Consider the following 15,894-nt stretch of genomic DNA (forward strand, 5'->3'; position numbering starts at 1 on the left):
TAATTCATCTGTAGTATTACACAATTTACACTACTCATCTCCTGTGATGGAACTATTATAATAACCACGACCTTTCAACTTAAACTATAATATCAAAGATCTGATAAATCAATTTTCAGAGAAAACTGGTGGCAAATGGAAATACAGCAGAAGCTTCTTTAACAGATTTTCCCCTAACCAAATTAACAAGTGCTCTCTGCTCTTTTTTTCCCCAAATATGTATTTTATTTTGAAAAAATTTCAAATGTATGGAGGCTTTGAAAGAACTTTACAGTGAATGCCTGTTTACTCACAGGCTCTCCCAATAACACAGCCTCACATGACCACATGGCTTCCATCTGTCACTCAGTCCGGTAGCTCTGATCCACTTCAGTGTGTATATCATTAACTACAGTGGACTATTTGCACCAGTTTTTTCTTTTTTGTAGTTAGAATGTACATACTACACAACAGACAAATCTCAAAGTGTGGTATTTGATGAGTTTTGACTGATGTATACACCTGTGATGGAAACCCAGATCACAATACAGAACCAGCACCCTGTGACGATCCCTAAGGCCCCACCCTAGGAACCCCCACCACCCAGAGGAAGCCACTGTTCTGAGTTTTTCATCACAGTTAAATTTTATCTGTTCTAGAACTTCATGTAAATGAAAACTACATAGTATATGTCTGTGTAAGGATTCCTTCATTCGGCATAATGCTCCTGGGATTCACTGCGCTGTATCGTAATTTATTCTCTTTAATGTGGAATAGTATTTGACTGTATGAATGTATTTATTTACTGTATTGATGGGCACCTGGGTTTTCAGTTTTTGATTATGAATAAAGTGACTACGAACATTCTTAATTATTTTTTTGAGAAAGGGTGTCACTCTTGTCACCCAGTCTGGATGCAGTAGCACGATCACAGTTCACTGCAGCCTCGACTCCTGGGCTCAAGCAAGCCTCCCACCTTAGCCTCCCAAACAGCTGGGACCACAGGCACACAGCACCACACTTGGATAATTAAAACAATTTTTTTTTTGTAGAGACAAGGTGTTACTATGTTGCCCAGGCTCCTCTTGAACCCATGGTGAACATTCTTTTTTTTTTTTTTTTTTTTTTTTTTTGAGATGGAGTCTCGCTCTTTTGCCCAGGCCAGACTGCAGTGGCGCTACCTTGGCTCACTGCAAGCTCCACCTCCGGGGTTCACGCCATTCTCCTGCCTCAGCCTCCCGAGTAGCTGGGACTACAGGCGCCAACCACCGCGCCCAACTAATTTTTTGTATTTTTAGTAGAGGCGGGGTTTCACTGTGTTAGCCAAGATGGTCTCGATCTCCTGACCTCGTGATCTGCCCGCCTCGGCCTCCCAAAGTGCTGGGATTACAGGCATGAGCCACCGCGCCCGGCCTGAACATTCTTACAATATGTTTTGTGTCTCGAACCCATGGTGAACATTCTTATATGTTTTGTAACATATTTATACAACATATACGAAAGCTGGGTCATAGGGTACGTATGTGTATGTTTAGTTTGAAAAGAAAGTGCAAGAGCTTTTCCCGAAGTAGTTGCTATATCACATCCTCAATGATGTGTGAGAGCTCTAGTTCCACCACATTCTTGCCAACATCTGGTATAGTCAGTCTTTAATTTTTATCCTGATGGATGTGTAATGGCATTGTATTGTAGTGTTGATTTTCATTTCCCTGCTAACTAACGATGTTGTTCATCCTTTCATGTGGCTGACTGGTCATTCTTACACTTTTGAAAATCTAATTACGTGCATGCTGGATATTGTGACATTGTCCCACGGGTCGGGAGCTCCGCTTATTTTTTCCCCTAATTATCCTTATTTCTATTGTTCATACTGGATAATTTCCATTGTTCATACTGGATAATTTATATTGGTTTACAAGTTAACTGACTTTAAAAATTCTATTATTACCATCTAGTAGATTTTTAAAAATTCATCTACTGTGTTTTTCCATTCCAGAAATTCCATTTAGTTCCTGTTTTAGGGTTTCTATTTCTCCGCCGAGATTTCCCACCTACTGATTTATGAGGAGCGCAGTTTCCTTTACATCATCGGATGCAGCTGTGTTAAAATCCTTGTCTGCTAATTCCAATACCTGGGTCATCTTAAGGGTGGCTTCAGGTGATCATTTTTTGTATTAGGAATGAGTCATGTTTCCTGGTTGTTTGTGCATTTCAATTAAATTTTAATTCAATTAAATTTGTATCCCGGACATTGTGAATGTTATGCTGTGGAGACTCTGGATTCTGTAATATATCTCTAAGGACTGTTGATTTTTTGTTTGTTTTAGCAAGCAATTAACTTATCTGGACTCAAACTAATAACTCTTGGCTCTTGGGCAGTAGTCCAATTCTTATTTCAGTTCTTCTAGCCTTGGCTGGGCTGGCTGGAGTGGAGTCTGACCACGCATATGGAGAGACTCCTCTCTGGGATACCTCTCTCACCTACCTGTAGTTGTGGCTGCTCCAAAGCCTGTTTTTCGAGCCAGAAAGCACGTTTTGTATTGGAGTTTTAGGCACTCCTGGACCTGCCTTTAGGTTAAAATCCATAAGAAATAAGAAATTCACGCAGGTGCCATTTCCTCTAGAATCTGCCCATCAATGGTCGTTCTCTGGTGTCTTCAGGGATTTTTTCAAAATTAAAAAAAAAATTTTATTTTTTGATATTTAAGTTTACAGTTGTTATCTGTGGAGGGCTGGCCTGATAGGAGCTTCCTTAGCCATGACTGGAAGAAGGAGGACACCGCTTTTTGAAACTCATTACCATGCTGCCAGCCATCACATGAGGAGCTCCCGGGCAGAAGTGCACGCTTCCATCTGCAGGCACGCCTCAGCAACTACCAGCTGGTTATGTGCATGCCAAAGTCAACTGGTGTTTATGGCAGTTATAATTATGTAATTTAAACAAAAGAGACAGTTATTTGTTGTTTCTATGCAAACTGCACTGAATGCTTTCAAAAGACTTATCAAAAGCAAGTTGTTAAAAATTTCCTGTGGAACGGAATGTCATGAAGATAGTTGGAAAATAAAAATAAAAGTCACAAAACTTTTGAAGGATTCTCATTCAGATAATTTGGCAGAAGTCTTTAAGGTCTTGCTCTACTGCAAAGAAACAGAAACTCTGAAACTTGTAGACAATGCTTCGTGCGTATGGCTTATGCAAGAAAGAATATGAACTTCTTCAATCAGTAGATCCATATCATAAGATTGATGACTAAAAACATTTTATATGCTTTAAATAACAACAGAAGTTCAATATGAAATTGAATGATTTTGTCACCTGTAAAGCTCCATTTTTGCTGAAGGATGAGACACACTGCATCAGTCGACTGAGCTCTTCAGAAACTGCTTCTATCACCTTGGACAGTACCCGAGGGACCAGTTCTTTGGAAACAGTGAACACCTGGTTTGAAATAGGAAGACATGGTGCTTTGTGGGGCCTTTTGACTTGAATTTGTTAAAGACAAAGTAACATTCAAAACAAAACAAAAGAAAATCAATAGGACTTCTAAGTCATTTTTAAAAGGCCAAAATTATAAATGAAAGGAAGACACAGACATATTTAAATTCTATTGACTGATTAACAACAAAAATTCTCTTAAAAACACAATATTGGTAAATATACTTTTGAAAGGCATTACTGATGCTGACAAAATAAAAACTGTTTTGAACACTTCTTTTTCCTCTTGCCCCTTTCACTGGAAAGAAACATCTCTAAAGAAGAAATTACAGAAATAAAAACATACTGGGTCAATATTTTACCACAATTAAAAAAAATACCGTGTCAGACTCTCCTTAAACTCTGACAAACACCATTTCATATGGGGTACCCCATTCTGTATTGGACAAGCCCCCCCACACAATTTTACACATACTGCACTAAATATGTGTTTCCTTTTATTTGACTTACATTATTTTCAAACCTTAAAGTTTGAGACCTTCAAACTGAGAGTTACTGTCTTTGGAGATTTACTGAAACATCTGACTCCTGATTCATAAATGAAAGTAAATCATATTTTCTTTTTAAGCTTTTCCTTTTTTCAGATTGAGGTTTAGCATTAAATATTTGGATTAACCCAAACATAACTTGAGTGTCCAAGGAAATTTTTGGCAATTTAAGATTATGTAGCAAATAGTAAATACTATGAATGAAATTCTACTTTCAGTCATTATAATCCCATGGCAATTGATAATGGACATTAATAAAAGCTGCCTCACTAGGAATCAGCACCATCATTACAATTCCCACAGATCTCACAGTTCTGCCCACCTACCGAAGAAATGCTTGCAACAAGCACCTAAATTTGCACTTTGGGCTCAAATGTTATAGGATGCTAACGTAACAAAAACAATTTTTATATTTTTTATAAGATCACAATTAAAAATATTGCTCATTATAAAAAGATCTATGTGGTGACTTCCTGCCTGAGTTAAATCATATAAAAACTCTATTGTTAGAGATGAATTTTTATGTTTCCCTTTCATAAGAACTGGAAACTGTAACATTCTATAGTTTTCTTTCTGCTCTTGGTGCTTCAAACTTCTAGCCAAATTTAGGAACTAGGTAGTGTTACCTTTGTTTTCTCTGGTCATATTTGGGTTTCACTCTTAATTAACCATGTTTTTTCAGTTTACCTTGATGGCCTCAGATACTTTTGGATGCAGCAGGCGGAATAAACCTACAAACACCCTTCTTGGATGCTTATCGCCTAAGAGGCACCCAGCAACAGTGGAAACGATTGAATGGCTGCCTCTTTGATCTGCCCCACTTTATCTGGTCCCCCATTAGTCTGTGAGCCACAGCCACTCTCAAAGTGTTGGCAAAGCAGTGAGTAACGAATCCTGAAATGACTGAATGAAAACAGGCAGTCACAGATCATGGTGGCAGCCCTGGTCTCTTCTTTCAGTGTTCCTCAGAAGTCTTCCTAACCAGGAGGTTCACTGAGGATGTTAACACAAAGCTTAGGGTGAAAGCGTGTCAAGTGACAGCAAGTTTTCACATGGCCCAGAAGCAGCAATACTGACTGCATGACCCTAAGTCAACCACGGACAGGAAACCACGCATCTGTTCCCGTGTCGGCCTGCCCCGAGTCTCCTTCTAAGCAGTGTCTGCCTTTCTGGAATCCCAGCCACCACTACAGGAATCAGATACCAGTGCTTATTTGTACACTGGCTAAAAAGAGGTTAATGCATTTTCCAGGATAAGGGATTTACTATTCTTTAAAGGATAAACATCCTTGCAATCTATCTTCACCTTTCAAATATTAATGAATTTAGCTGTAACTATGAAAGAAAACATACAACTTCAGAAAAAGACTCACAGTTACACACACACACACACACACACACACACACACACACACACCGAGAGAGAGAGAGAGAGAGAGAGAGACGGCGCAAGCAAGAGCTGAGCTGCATCTTATTTATACCCAAGATACATTCTGAGGGAAAAAAAGACCACCATAAAAATAATCAAATTTGCATTTTCTTTTCTTTTCTTTTTTTTGGCTATCCGTATCTCTTAGGAACATCTAATGATACCTTACCTCTGCATGCACGGCAATTATATTCACCAGTGCTTCTTTTAAATAGTTTCTGACACCTGAAATTGAAATAAAGGAGAGAAACAAGGCATTAATAATAACACAAGCTCCCCTCCTCTGCTGGCAGGCTGTACCCCGTGCCTTAGAGTTTTCTGAGGAGAAACAGAAAGTAACACCACCACTATTTCCTTTTGAGAATCAAATGGTGAAAGGAGTATTTCCATACAGGTCAAAAAGAAAAAAAATGAGTAGTTTTCTTTTATTGTTTTTCATTTCTGTCACTGTTTATGCTCCCTATAACTAGCGCTCAGTCAGCCTCAAAATGAAAATTTAAGAATGTTCTTCAATTTCTTCATGCACACACACACACAATATATATAGATATTTATCTATATATACTATAAAACATATATACACACTGTAAAACATATGGTAAAACAGAGGGTGTTTAACAATGCTTATAAAATGCACATTAAATATCAATTATAGCATCTTACTGCCAAAGGTGAAAGTGAAGTTATTGAGCAGAAGGACCATTTTCATCCTAAGTTTTAGGAGAAACTGCTTATAAAAGCACACTGAATTTGATTCTGTAAGCAAGTTAAAGGCTGGACAAAATAAAATTATCAGATTTTAGGTACAGGTTGAATGAGCCTCACTTTGCTCAAAAGCAGAAACACACGGGATTTAAGAATGCTGGGTCTGAGGTCTGACTATTGGGGACCAAACCCCAGTTTTGACAGCTGCTAGCTGTGACTTTTGGCAAGAAGGCTGTGAGCCTCAGTTTTCTCATCTGTCACAGGAGAATAATAATTGTCCCACCCTTGGGGGGCTGCAGTGAGGATGAAAGGGATGCATGCCATAGGTCCTGGCATTCACAGGGTCCACTAAGAGCTTTCATTATCATCATTTTGCAGGAAAAAAAAACCCATAAAAACAAAATACCGTTTTATTGTGTTTCCAAAACAATTCCTTTCCCTTGGAGTGGGAGATTCCAGATGCCTTCTAGAGCTGCACACACTGAGACCATCTTCTCTATAGAACAGGGAAAATGCTGCACTGTAAAAGCAGGGATGGTCCCAGTAACAACATTAAGGAAAATATTCTCCCAGAGTCTCATCCATGCTACTGGCTAGTTGGGAAAGTTGAGATAGAGATCAAGAACTGTAATCAACCTTTTGAACAGGCATTTGCATATTCTAAATATAGAACTAGGTTTTGATTCTGTCACATACTATGGTATACAAATAAGCACACAGTTTTTCTTTTGAGGAGCCAATTTCATATATAGATCAATATCAAGGGCATAGATATATATATCGATATACAGATATATAAAGATATATATATAGAGGCATATATAGATCTCTATATATCTCTCTCTCTATATATATGAAATTGGCTCCTCAAAAGAAAAACTGTGCTTATTAAGTCTATTTTGCTGAGATGGCTGAGTGAAGAGTAATTCAATATAATCCAGAAATTAATGGATTCTTCCTGAGAAAAAGGATAATTGCAAGGTAAGAAGTCCTATCGGGGAGGAGGGGAGAAGAACAGACAGGGCCTGTTGTAAGTGAAAGTGAAATAAACGAACTTGTGCTGGAGACCAGAGCAGCTTTCTTCCAGCAGGAGGAAAGCCACACCCCCACGTGTCCCCCCACTGCTCCCGCTGCTGTCGGAGCACTGGGGCCTGGCCTGCGCTGCTCACACCCTCTGGGCAGCCCCACCCAGGGGCTGAGACCGACATGCTCTGGTCTAGAGTCTCTAAGCCGCACGCCATGGAGGACCAGCTCATGTGGACACACAGGGAACATACATACTTACTGCAAATCAAAGCACAATAGTGGGCTTCTATGTTTGATGCTCTAAGGAATAGAATAAAAAATTCACAGCCTCTGCCCTCAGTGAGAACCGGGGTCCTGTCAACACTCCCGCAAGAACAAGTGTCAGGATTTGGGGCTCTAACGATGTGCTACAGTGCAAGGGTGACTGGAAATGCGAGGGCAGTTTTTAACTTTTGAAATTCCTCAATGTAAAAGAAAAGAGTGGGGTCAGAGTGCTGACTAAAAAGCAGAAAATTATACTTAGAGTGAAGCCAGGCAGTGTCACATGCTCAGTGACAGCCTACTGTGAACTCAACTCCCACTGGGACCCCGACAGCATAAACACTTCCTGGCAAGAACCCCCCCCCCCCCGCATAAGCATTACTAATAAGACACCCCGTAAAAGAGGTTAAGTGTAAACTGCTCAATGCAATTCTGAAGACAAAGCTATGAATGGGAAGAACAAAGGCACAGGACCCTTTGAACTAAAAGAACCATATTTCTGTGGATAGAAAATTTGAAAAAAAAAAAAAACAAGCTTCCTATTTTGGGTTGACCACAGGTTTCCCATGGATAATATAACAGCTCAAAGACGTAACCTTGGACAAGAAAGAACTTTTGTATTTCTAGGAGATTTTATCTTTTTGAATGAGAAAAAGGAAATAATTGCCTTCTTTCCCCTCACACAAAAAAACGAAATAACTGCTTTATACAAGTAACTGGTAATGTTGGAAAAAGAGAAGGGAAAAATGTGTGGTCCTGGGTGGACAGGAAATGGTGCCGCTAGTCAAACCACGCATCAGGCCAGTGAGGTTCAAAGAGGCAGCATTCAACTGGATGCATCGGAAAGGGCGGGAGTTATAATTTTTGGTAACAAAAACTTTAATATAAAAATAAATCATTGATTATCTCTCTCCAAAAAGCTAATCACTGAATTAAATACAGGAGCAAGTACTTTTATTTTTATTACCGATTGGGCTGAAATTGTTCATTCTAAGGGAATGGCTAAAAGTTCTCATTCATTCAAGTAACATAAATTTATTGAGATCCTACTACATGGAGGATGCCACTAGGCACACGGCAGAGGTGCTCAAGGAATATGGTGCTCCAAGTAGAACACGTCTATATCTCCAGTATATGTAAGACCCCAAAGTGCTTAGTTATTACAAGTTTGACCTGCCAATATATGCAGGATGGTCATATGAAAGAATTTTATGTTGTAAAAAACATCTTTGCCCCATTTACCCTGATGTGGTATTATGCATTTGCAAGCCTGTATCAAAATATCTCTTGTAACCCCTAAGTGTATACACCTACTATGAACCCACAAAAACTAAACATAAAAAAATTTATACTTCAATTTAAAATAATTTGTTGTATGTTTGGTTGCTATATTTATTTTGTGAAGTCCTTCAATGGTTAAAGAATAGTACTGGACAGGAACGGAGAAAGGGCAAAGGGCCTAGAGGCCACTGTCTGTGTCTGGGAAACCGGTAAGATCTCTGTGGTCTTCCTCGTTCAGAATTTCGCTTCCTTTCTCTCTTCACTCCGGCCACAGCTGGGTATTGGCCTAGGAAGAGACCGGCCAAGTAGCACGCCCGCACCCTCGCCTTCCTCTTCAGCCTGTCCCATGGGCTCTTGGGTCCAAGTAAGACTTTTACTCCCATAAAGCACTCACTTCCAATTGCTTGTTTTCTATTTTAAAATGTTATCCAAAATCTGTCTGTGGGAGGATGTCAGCTCTTTCAAACACCCGTGTCCAAAGAAGCCTGTGTTGGGACAGGCGCTGGGGTGGCCTGGCTCGTTGGCTCCATGTGGCTCTGATGGCCAACACCTCTGGCAAGCAGTAGCCATGTGCTTTCCTGACTGGGCAGAGGAAGGTGCTGGGGGCCAGGGCAAAGGCATGGACATCCAAACACCGAGAGGAGACCCAGACCAGGCAGGGGCTGGGAAGGTGACGCGGGGCTCGCCTGTGGCCTCACAGTCTCTTCCTTAAATGATGGAGAAGGTGAGGGAGAGGCCGTCAGAGAGGGGCTGTGTGTGCATCCATTACGGAAGCGGCTGAGGCCTCGCAGTGATGGCAGAACAATGTGTGGGATGAGTTTCAAAGGACCTCAGTTGTGGCTCCTGGCGGCAAGACCAGAATCTGATTTTTGGTGACAGAACTTTTTTCAAAGGGCCAGTGACAGTGACAGAGGGACCATGCTGCAATTAATTTTGGTGCTGTATGTTCTCTTCCCACTTTCATTCTAATGTCACTATTATTAACATTAGTGCTTGATAATTCCTTTTAAGTTTATTTTTGGAGGTGTATGTCCTCCTCCCATTGAATTTCATTCTAATGTCACTATAATTAACGTTAGTGCTTGATAATTCCTTTTAAGCTTATTGAGGTGACAGAACACTCGAGATGGAATTTTCTGGCTAACCTATACACCAATCGTATGACCTTCCACAACCCAGCTTATCTTTCAGACAACTGCCTACTCTGCAAAACGGACAGATCACGAGACCCATTTTGCTAACGAAGCTGTTATGAAAATGCCACGTGTGTGCAATTCCCCCAGTCTTCCAACACGTGCTGTGTATCTATCATGTGCTGGGCATCAACAGGTGGTGACAGAAGAAAGTGGGCAAAACAGACAGGACCCCCCACCCTGAGAGAGCTTACAGTTCTGTGTAGTACACATATTTCAGGTGTTATTTTAAAATTAAAGACATAAAAGTTGACTAAAAAGCATAATGAGTAGAAAAAGCACACTGGTTTCTCTTTCTGAAATGCAAGGTATGTAGTTTGGACAATGGTCCTGCCATGACTGTCTTTAGCTCCCGCAGATCCTAGCTGTACATTAAGTCTTCTGAGTGGTACAAGGAATGGCTAACAGTTGAGTTTGCATATAGGAACACAACAACGGCAAAAAAAAAAAAAAAAAAAAAAAAAAAAAAAACCATGAACCCAACATGAAATATGACTGTGATGTGCTAGAACTGGAAATGTTTGTCCTCGACAGTACTCCTCATTTTGCTGGTTTCACACGAAGTCCTTGGAAGTTAGAATTTCAGTTCAACTCTTTTGCCATACTTTGCACTAGTGTTGAGGATGGCTCAATGTCAGATGCCGGTGATGGCTGGGGAAGACTTTGCTTCTGTGGCGACATCTGAGCCATGGCCTGAGCGAAGAGGATCGGGGGACACAGACAGAATTAGACTGGGCCTCAGACACTCATTACTGAGTAGTCACCTGGGGGCAAGTTTCTGAACTGCTCTGACTTGTAGCTTTCTCCTTTGTAAAACAGAGACAACATTTAAGTGGAATAACGTTTTTAAGAGGCTAGGGAGGCATCTGCCAGACAGCAGGCAGTCAACAAATGGGAGGTGTTAGGACGGCCCTGCCCCACCCCACTCTGCATTCCCAGGTACTGCCTGGATCCAACGTTGTCCTCGCGGGCACTGTGTCCCTGGTCCCACTGGGGCAGCTCTGCAGCCATTTGTGTGATCACTCAGTTAACAACTGTCTCCCCTATTGGACCGTACACTCCACAGCATTCTCCTTCTGCCATTCTCCTTCTCATCGTAGCCTCAGCTCCCATCACAGAGGCTGGCACATAGATGGCACAGATGTTCAAAAATATCCATGAATGACAAACAAAGGAAGGCAAAGACCATGTCTGTCTCGCTCACTACTAAGTTCTGAAGACTTACGCAGTTGATAAGTGAATGAATGAGGGAATACATACATCAGAGAAAAACCTAAATATATGTAGAATTCTATCATGCTCAAGTCAGAACATATCTGAGTCATCTACTAAAAGTAAGTGCCTCGGCATACATGGAAAGAAGGTGTTCCTTGGGAAAGCATAAAATCTCTCGCTTCTCATAGGATTTTGGAAAACAAAGACAGTCCTTTTGAGCATCAGGATCCATTTGAAAAATAAAGTTTGAATGAAGTAAGTACAGTAGTACAGAATATTGCTGAGGCTTAATCTATTTGCTTTCCAAAATATGCTTTATTTTTCTGGCAATATACTGAAATAATGTCATTAGGTATTTGCTGAATGCTCCCCACATGCTGGATATTAGGAAGATGTCCAGGTATATTAGGACGGAGTGAACACGTAAGTGTGTAAGGAAACCTGAGTTTCAGTTTGTGCTCCAACAACAGTGGGCCATAAAATGCCAAATTTATGGTGCACCCAGTATTAGGGAAGGGATCATCAATGTGGACAGTGTGCCAAGAAAAATATAAGACAAACTGATTTGCTCCTTGGAGTTAAAGGATACATCATTATGGTGCAGTAATAAGTATTGTTTTTAAAAAGGTTCCCCTTCAATGAACCCCCACAACTTTCCATGTTATTTAAGCGAGGGGATGAGAAACAGCTTCTAAGCATTTACAACATGTATCTCCTCCACTGTCTGAATATGAAATTAGAATGTGTCATGATATTTGACAAAAAGTGTCCCCACCCACACAGTATCAACCTAGACTACCACTTAGCAATTAATCTGGTAGCGCAGTGTGGAAATTCCCCATGGAGAAAACAAGGCTCATCTCTACTGAAGAAGAACTTGTAGGCTGTTTCCTGTAAGCCAGCCGGTAGAACCCAGCACATTCTCCAGCAATGCAGATCTTGTTTTCATGCATCAAAATAGTAGAGCAGCCTTCTTTCTTGGTATATTTGTCAGCTTCCTCTTTTAATCATATAGGAAGGTCACTTGATTTTGGAACAGGCAAACTGGCACACTATTAAAAATACTTATTGAGTGTCCATTATTATTACATGCAGGACACTATTCCAGGGGCTGGGGATATAGCAGTGATTACACACACACGTGACCACACACACACACACACACACAGCAGTGACTACAGGAACACACACACACACAGCAGTGACTACACACACAGCAGTGACTACACACACACACAGCAGTGACTAAACGAACACACACACACACACACAGAGAGTGCTCCTCCACTCACAGGGCTTGCACTCTAGTAGGGACACACCCAGGTTTAATATGACAAATGACCATCTTGCACATGGGAGAGAAGAACCTTACACTGTCTTTAAACATTGCAAGAAAGCAAATGCATGAAATACAATTGTTCAGGCAAACAATAAAGCTTGCATGACAAGAGATTCTCTTGCTTGATGAGAATCATCCGTGAAAAAAGGATCCCCTTTGCAGGTGGATGCTTGTGTTCCTTTAGTGCTGATCTCAGGGGAATAACGCCCAGCAGTAACTGATGCCACGTAACGTTCAGCTGTGTATTGGAATGACCCGGATTTCAATCTTGGCTGGAAAATCAGTTAATTTGAGCTTCTGATTTTCTTTATGGGAAAATGCTTTGTAAAATAAAAAGTGTTCTACAGGCAGACAGGATTCTTCTTCTTCTTAATAATTTGGAGAAACCTCATTAGAGAAGGCTGACATTAAAGAATAAAATATTGAACACTTTGGATTCACCAAGTCTTTGTCCTTTTTTACTCAAAAAATTAAGTAATTAAATGCTCATTGTAAAGAACACAGTTTATTATTATTACATAATAATAAAAGCCCAATAAACTCCTCTTTCATCCTTCTTAGGAATAACCACTATTGACAGGTTAATGTATGTTCTTCCAGATCTTTTCCTATGAATATAATTCTTTTCCTAAAAAATGAGATGTTACACATTCTCTTCTTGAAACTTGCTAAATTTCATTCTGTAATCTATAACAATTTTTTAATTGACTATACTTTTTAGAGCAGTTTAAGTTTCACAGCAAAACTGAGCAGAAGGTGAAGAGATTTCACATATGCTGCCCCGCCCGCCACCACATACACACGGCCTCCCCAACTGTCAACATCCCCACCAAAGTGGTGCATTTGTTACAGTCGAAAGACCTACACTGACATGTGTCATCATTACCCAAATTCCACAGTTTACATTAGGGTCAATTTTGGTGGTGTACATGTTATAGGTTTAGACAAATATATAATGACAGGTACCAACCATTACGGTAACACACACACAGTAGCTTCGCTGCCCTAAAATTCCTCTGTGCTCCCTCCTTCCCCAATAACCCCTGACAACCACTGATATTTCTACTCTCTCCATAGTTTCTCCTCTTCCAGAATGCCGTATAATTGGAATCACACAATATGCAGCCTTTTCAGTTTATCTTATTTCACTTAGTAATATGCATTTAAGGTTCCTTCCATGTCTTGCTCATTTCATCTTAGTGCTGAGTAATATTCATTTTCCGGATGGACCATAACACATTTATTCACCTACCGAAGGATTACTTGGTTGCTTCCAAGTTTTGGCAATTATGAATAAGATTGCTACAAGCATTGGTGTGCAGGTTTCTGTGTGGATGTAACTTTTCCACTCCCTTGGCTAAATGCCAAGTAGTGCCAATCACAGATTATATGGTAAGAGTATGTTTAGTTTCATAAGAGGCTGCCAAGCTGTCTTCCAAAGTGGCTGGGTAATTCTGTAGTCCCTCTAGCAATGAAGGAGAGATCCTGGTGCTCCCCATCCTCACCAGCATTTGGTGTTTTCAGTGTTCTGGATTTTGGCCATTCTAAAATAGTGGTATTTTACTATTGTTTTAATCTGCAATTCCCTAATGACACACAATGTTGAATGTCTTTTCATATGCTTATTTTCCATCTGCATATTTACTTTGGTAAGTTGTCTGTTAAGGTCTTTGACTTAAGCAAACAACCTGTTTGCTCTTCAGTGCGTACGTATCTACCTTATAATTTCTGATGGCTGCTTAGTATTCTAGCATGGATGTATCATAATCTATTTGACCATTCTCCTACGATGGGGCACTTATGTTGCCTTTTAATTTACTACCATAAATAGAGCTGCAATGAACATAGATTCTTGGATTCTAATACAACAGTTTATGTAAGATATCTTCCCAGACATGGAATTGCTGAGTGCAAAGGTATTCAAGCTATTCAGTTTTCATGCATTCTGCCAACCTATCATACAAAAGGCCACACAGAATTATACTCCTATTTCTTCATGCCTTTTTATTCTCTTAACTTGGATTCTCTGATTACTGTAATTAATAGTATCCCTAATATATGCTCCTCCTCAGCTACGATACTCTATTTTAAAACATTCTTAACAGCTATTTGACAAAGCTTTTCATGAAAATAAAATAAAATTTTAATACGAAAATTGAAGGAAATTTACTAGAAGTTACACAAGATTTACTCTGTATAAACAGTGTCTGAAAAGTGTTGGAGAGGAAGAACGTGTTGTAATTACAGAAAACAACTGCTATGCCATCTTAACCTATACCAAGAATGCAAACTTTTCCATGAAGCATTTCCTGTCATAATTGGAAAGACGGCTCCTTTAAACACAGGCGGATTTCAAGGTACTTGGCCTAATGTTGTTTTGATGCATAACACTCTTCAGACAATACTATAAGAAATCAACCCTGGAAACTCTGGAGATACTACCTACTGTATAAACCACATTTCCTGTTTTTAACCCCTATGCCCCAAATCAGTTATCACTCCCAGTCTACTGGTAAAAATAGATTCAAAAATACTATAAATATCCCACAATGTACTTTTTTTTATTGTCAAACTGAAACACTACTGAAAAAACTTTGGTGTATTTTTTTCAAGTCAATTATCTACTCAATTACACTCTGAACACACATTATCGAAATTACTGCCTAATTAAAAAAAAAAAGATAACCAGAAACTGTATCACTATTAGTAGAACAGAGAGAAAGTCCTAACCATTCTGCAGCAAAATCAGCTCTTGTTGGACTAAAGAAAGAGTTTTAAGTTCCACTTCGTCAGGTTTTAGTACCCTCATTCCCAAATTGATAAATGTCTTTTGCCCTAAAGTGGATTTTTTCAACGACTGTTTGAGGAAAGACTCTCTTCCGATGTAGCACATGAATGGGCACCTTCACCCTCTCCTGCTTTCGATTTTCCATCCCGGGATATTTTTTTTTCATTGCTTTCATCAGTAGGATCTCCTAATGATCAACACGATCAAATCTAAACAGGAAAACTCTTTCCTCGAGACAAAACATTGCCAACAGTGAAAATAACAGTGAAATGGCTTATTTTTCCCATCCGTAAGACTTTATATTCATAAGAGTTTAGATTCATAAACTTCATAGACAAACAGCTTTCAAGACTCAAATACACGCAAGTGGAAAAAACTCTCCCCTCCCATTTCAAAATGTAAAGTCTGATGCGTAAAACAGACCATGAATTATCCTAACATTACAGAACTCATTATACATTTAGCATAGAATACGTTTCACAAACTTGATACACTGAATTTTAGACATAATGGTAGAAAGTTAACTAACTTGATATAAACTGACAAACCATTTGTTTGAATTTAGTTTTTTGTCAGAAATTTTTTTTTCATCACAAGGAAATTTCAGTTAGAAAAGTGAAAGTGACAAGAAAACAGGATTCATTCTATATATGCAGATGAATGTGTTTGTTTTATACTGTGAGGTGTTACTTCT

At 39.6% G+C, this 15,894-nt stretch overlaps 1 protein-coding gene across 7 annotated transcripts in view; it reads right to left on the minus strand.

The window, feature by feature from the left end:
• The window catches only part of EXOC2 (exocyst complex component 2), a 199,190-nt gene that overhangs the window by 10,478 nt on the left and 172,818 nt on the right, over window positions 1-15,894 (minus strand). For all 7 annotated transcript variants that reach the window (XM_030817227.1, XM_030817224.1, XM_030817226.1 and 4 more), the window contains 2 exons: window positions 5,562-5,617; window positions 3,296-3,418 (listed from right to left, as the gene is read on the minus strand). In XM_030817227.1, coding sequence (XP_030673087.1) covers window positions 3,296-3,418; window positions 5,562-5,617 — 179 coding nt within the window. The remainder of the gene's footprint in view (window positions 1-3,295; window positions 3,419-5,561; window positions 5,618-15,894) is intronic.

The sequence above is a fragment of the Nomascus leucogenys genome, chromosome 8 (assembly GCF_006542625.1).
Source record: "Nomascus leucogenys isolate Asia chromosome 8, Asia_NLE_v1, whole genome shotgun sequence".
In the NCBI taxonomy this organism is placed as follows: domain Eukaryota; kingdom Metazoa; phylum Chordata; class Mammalia; order Primates; family Hylobatidae; genus Nomascus; species Nomascus leucogenys.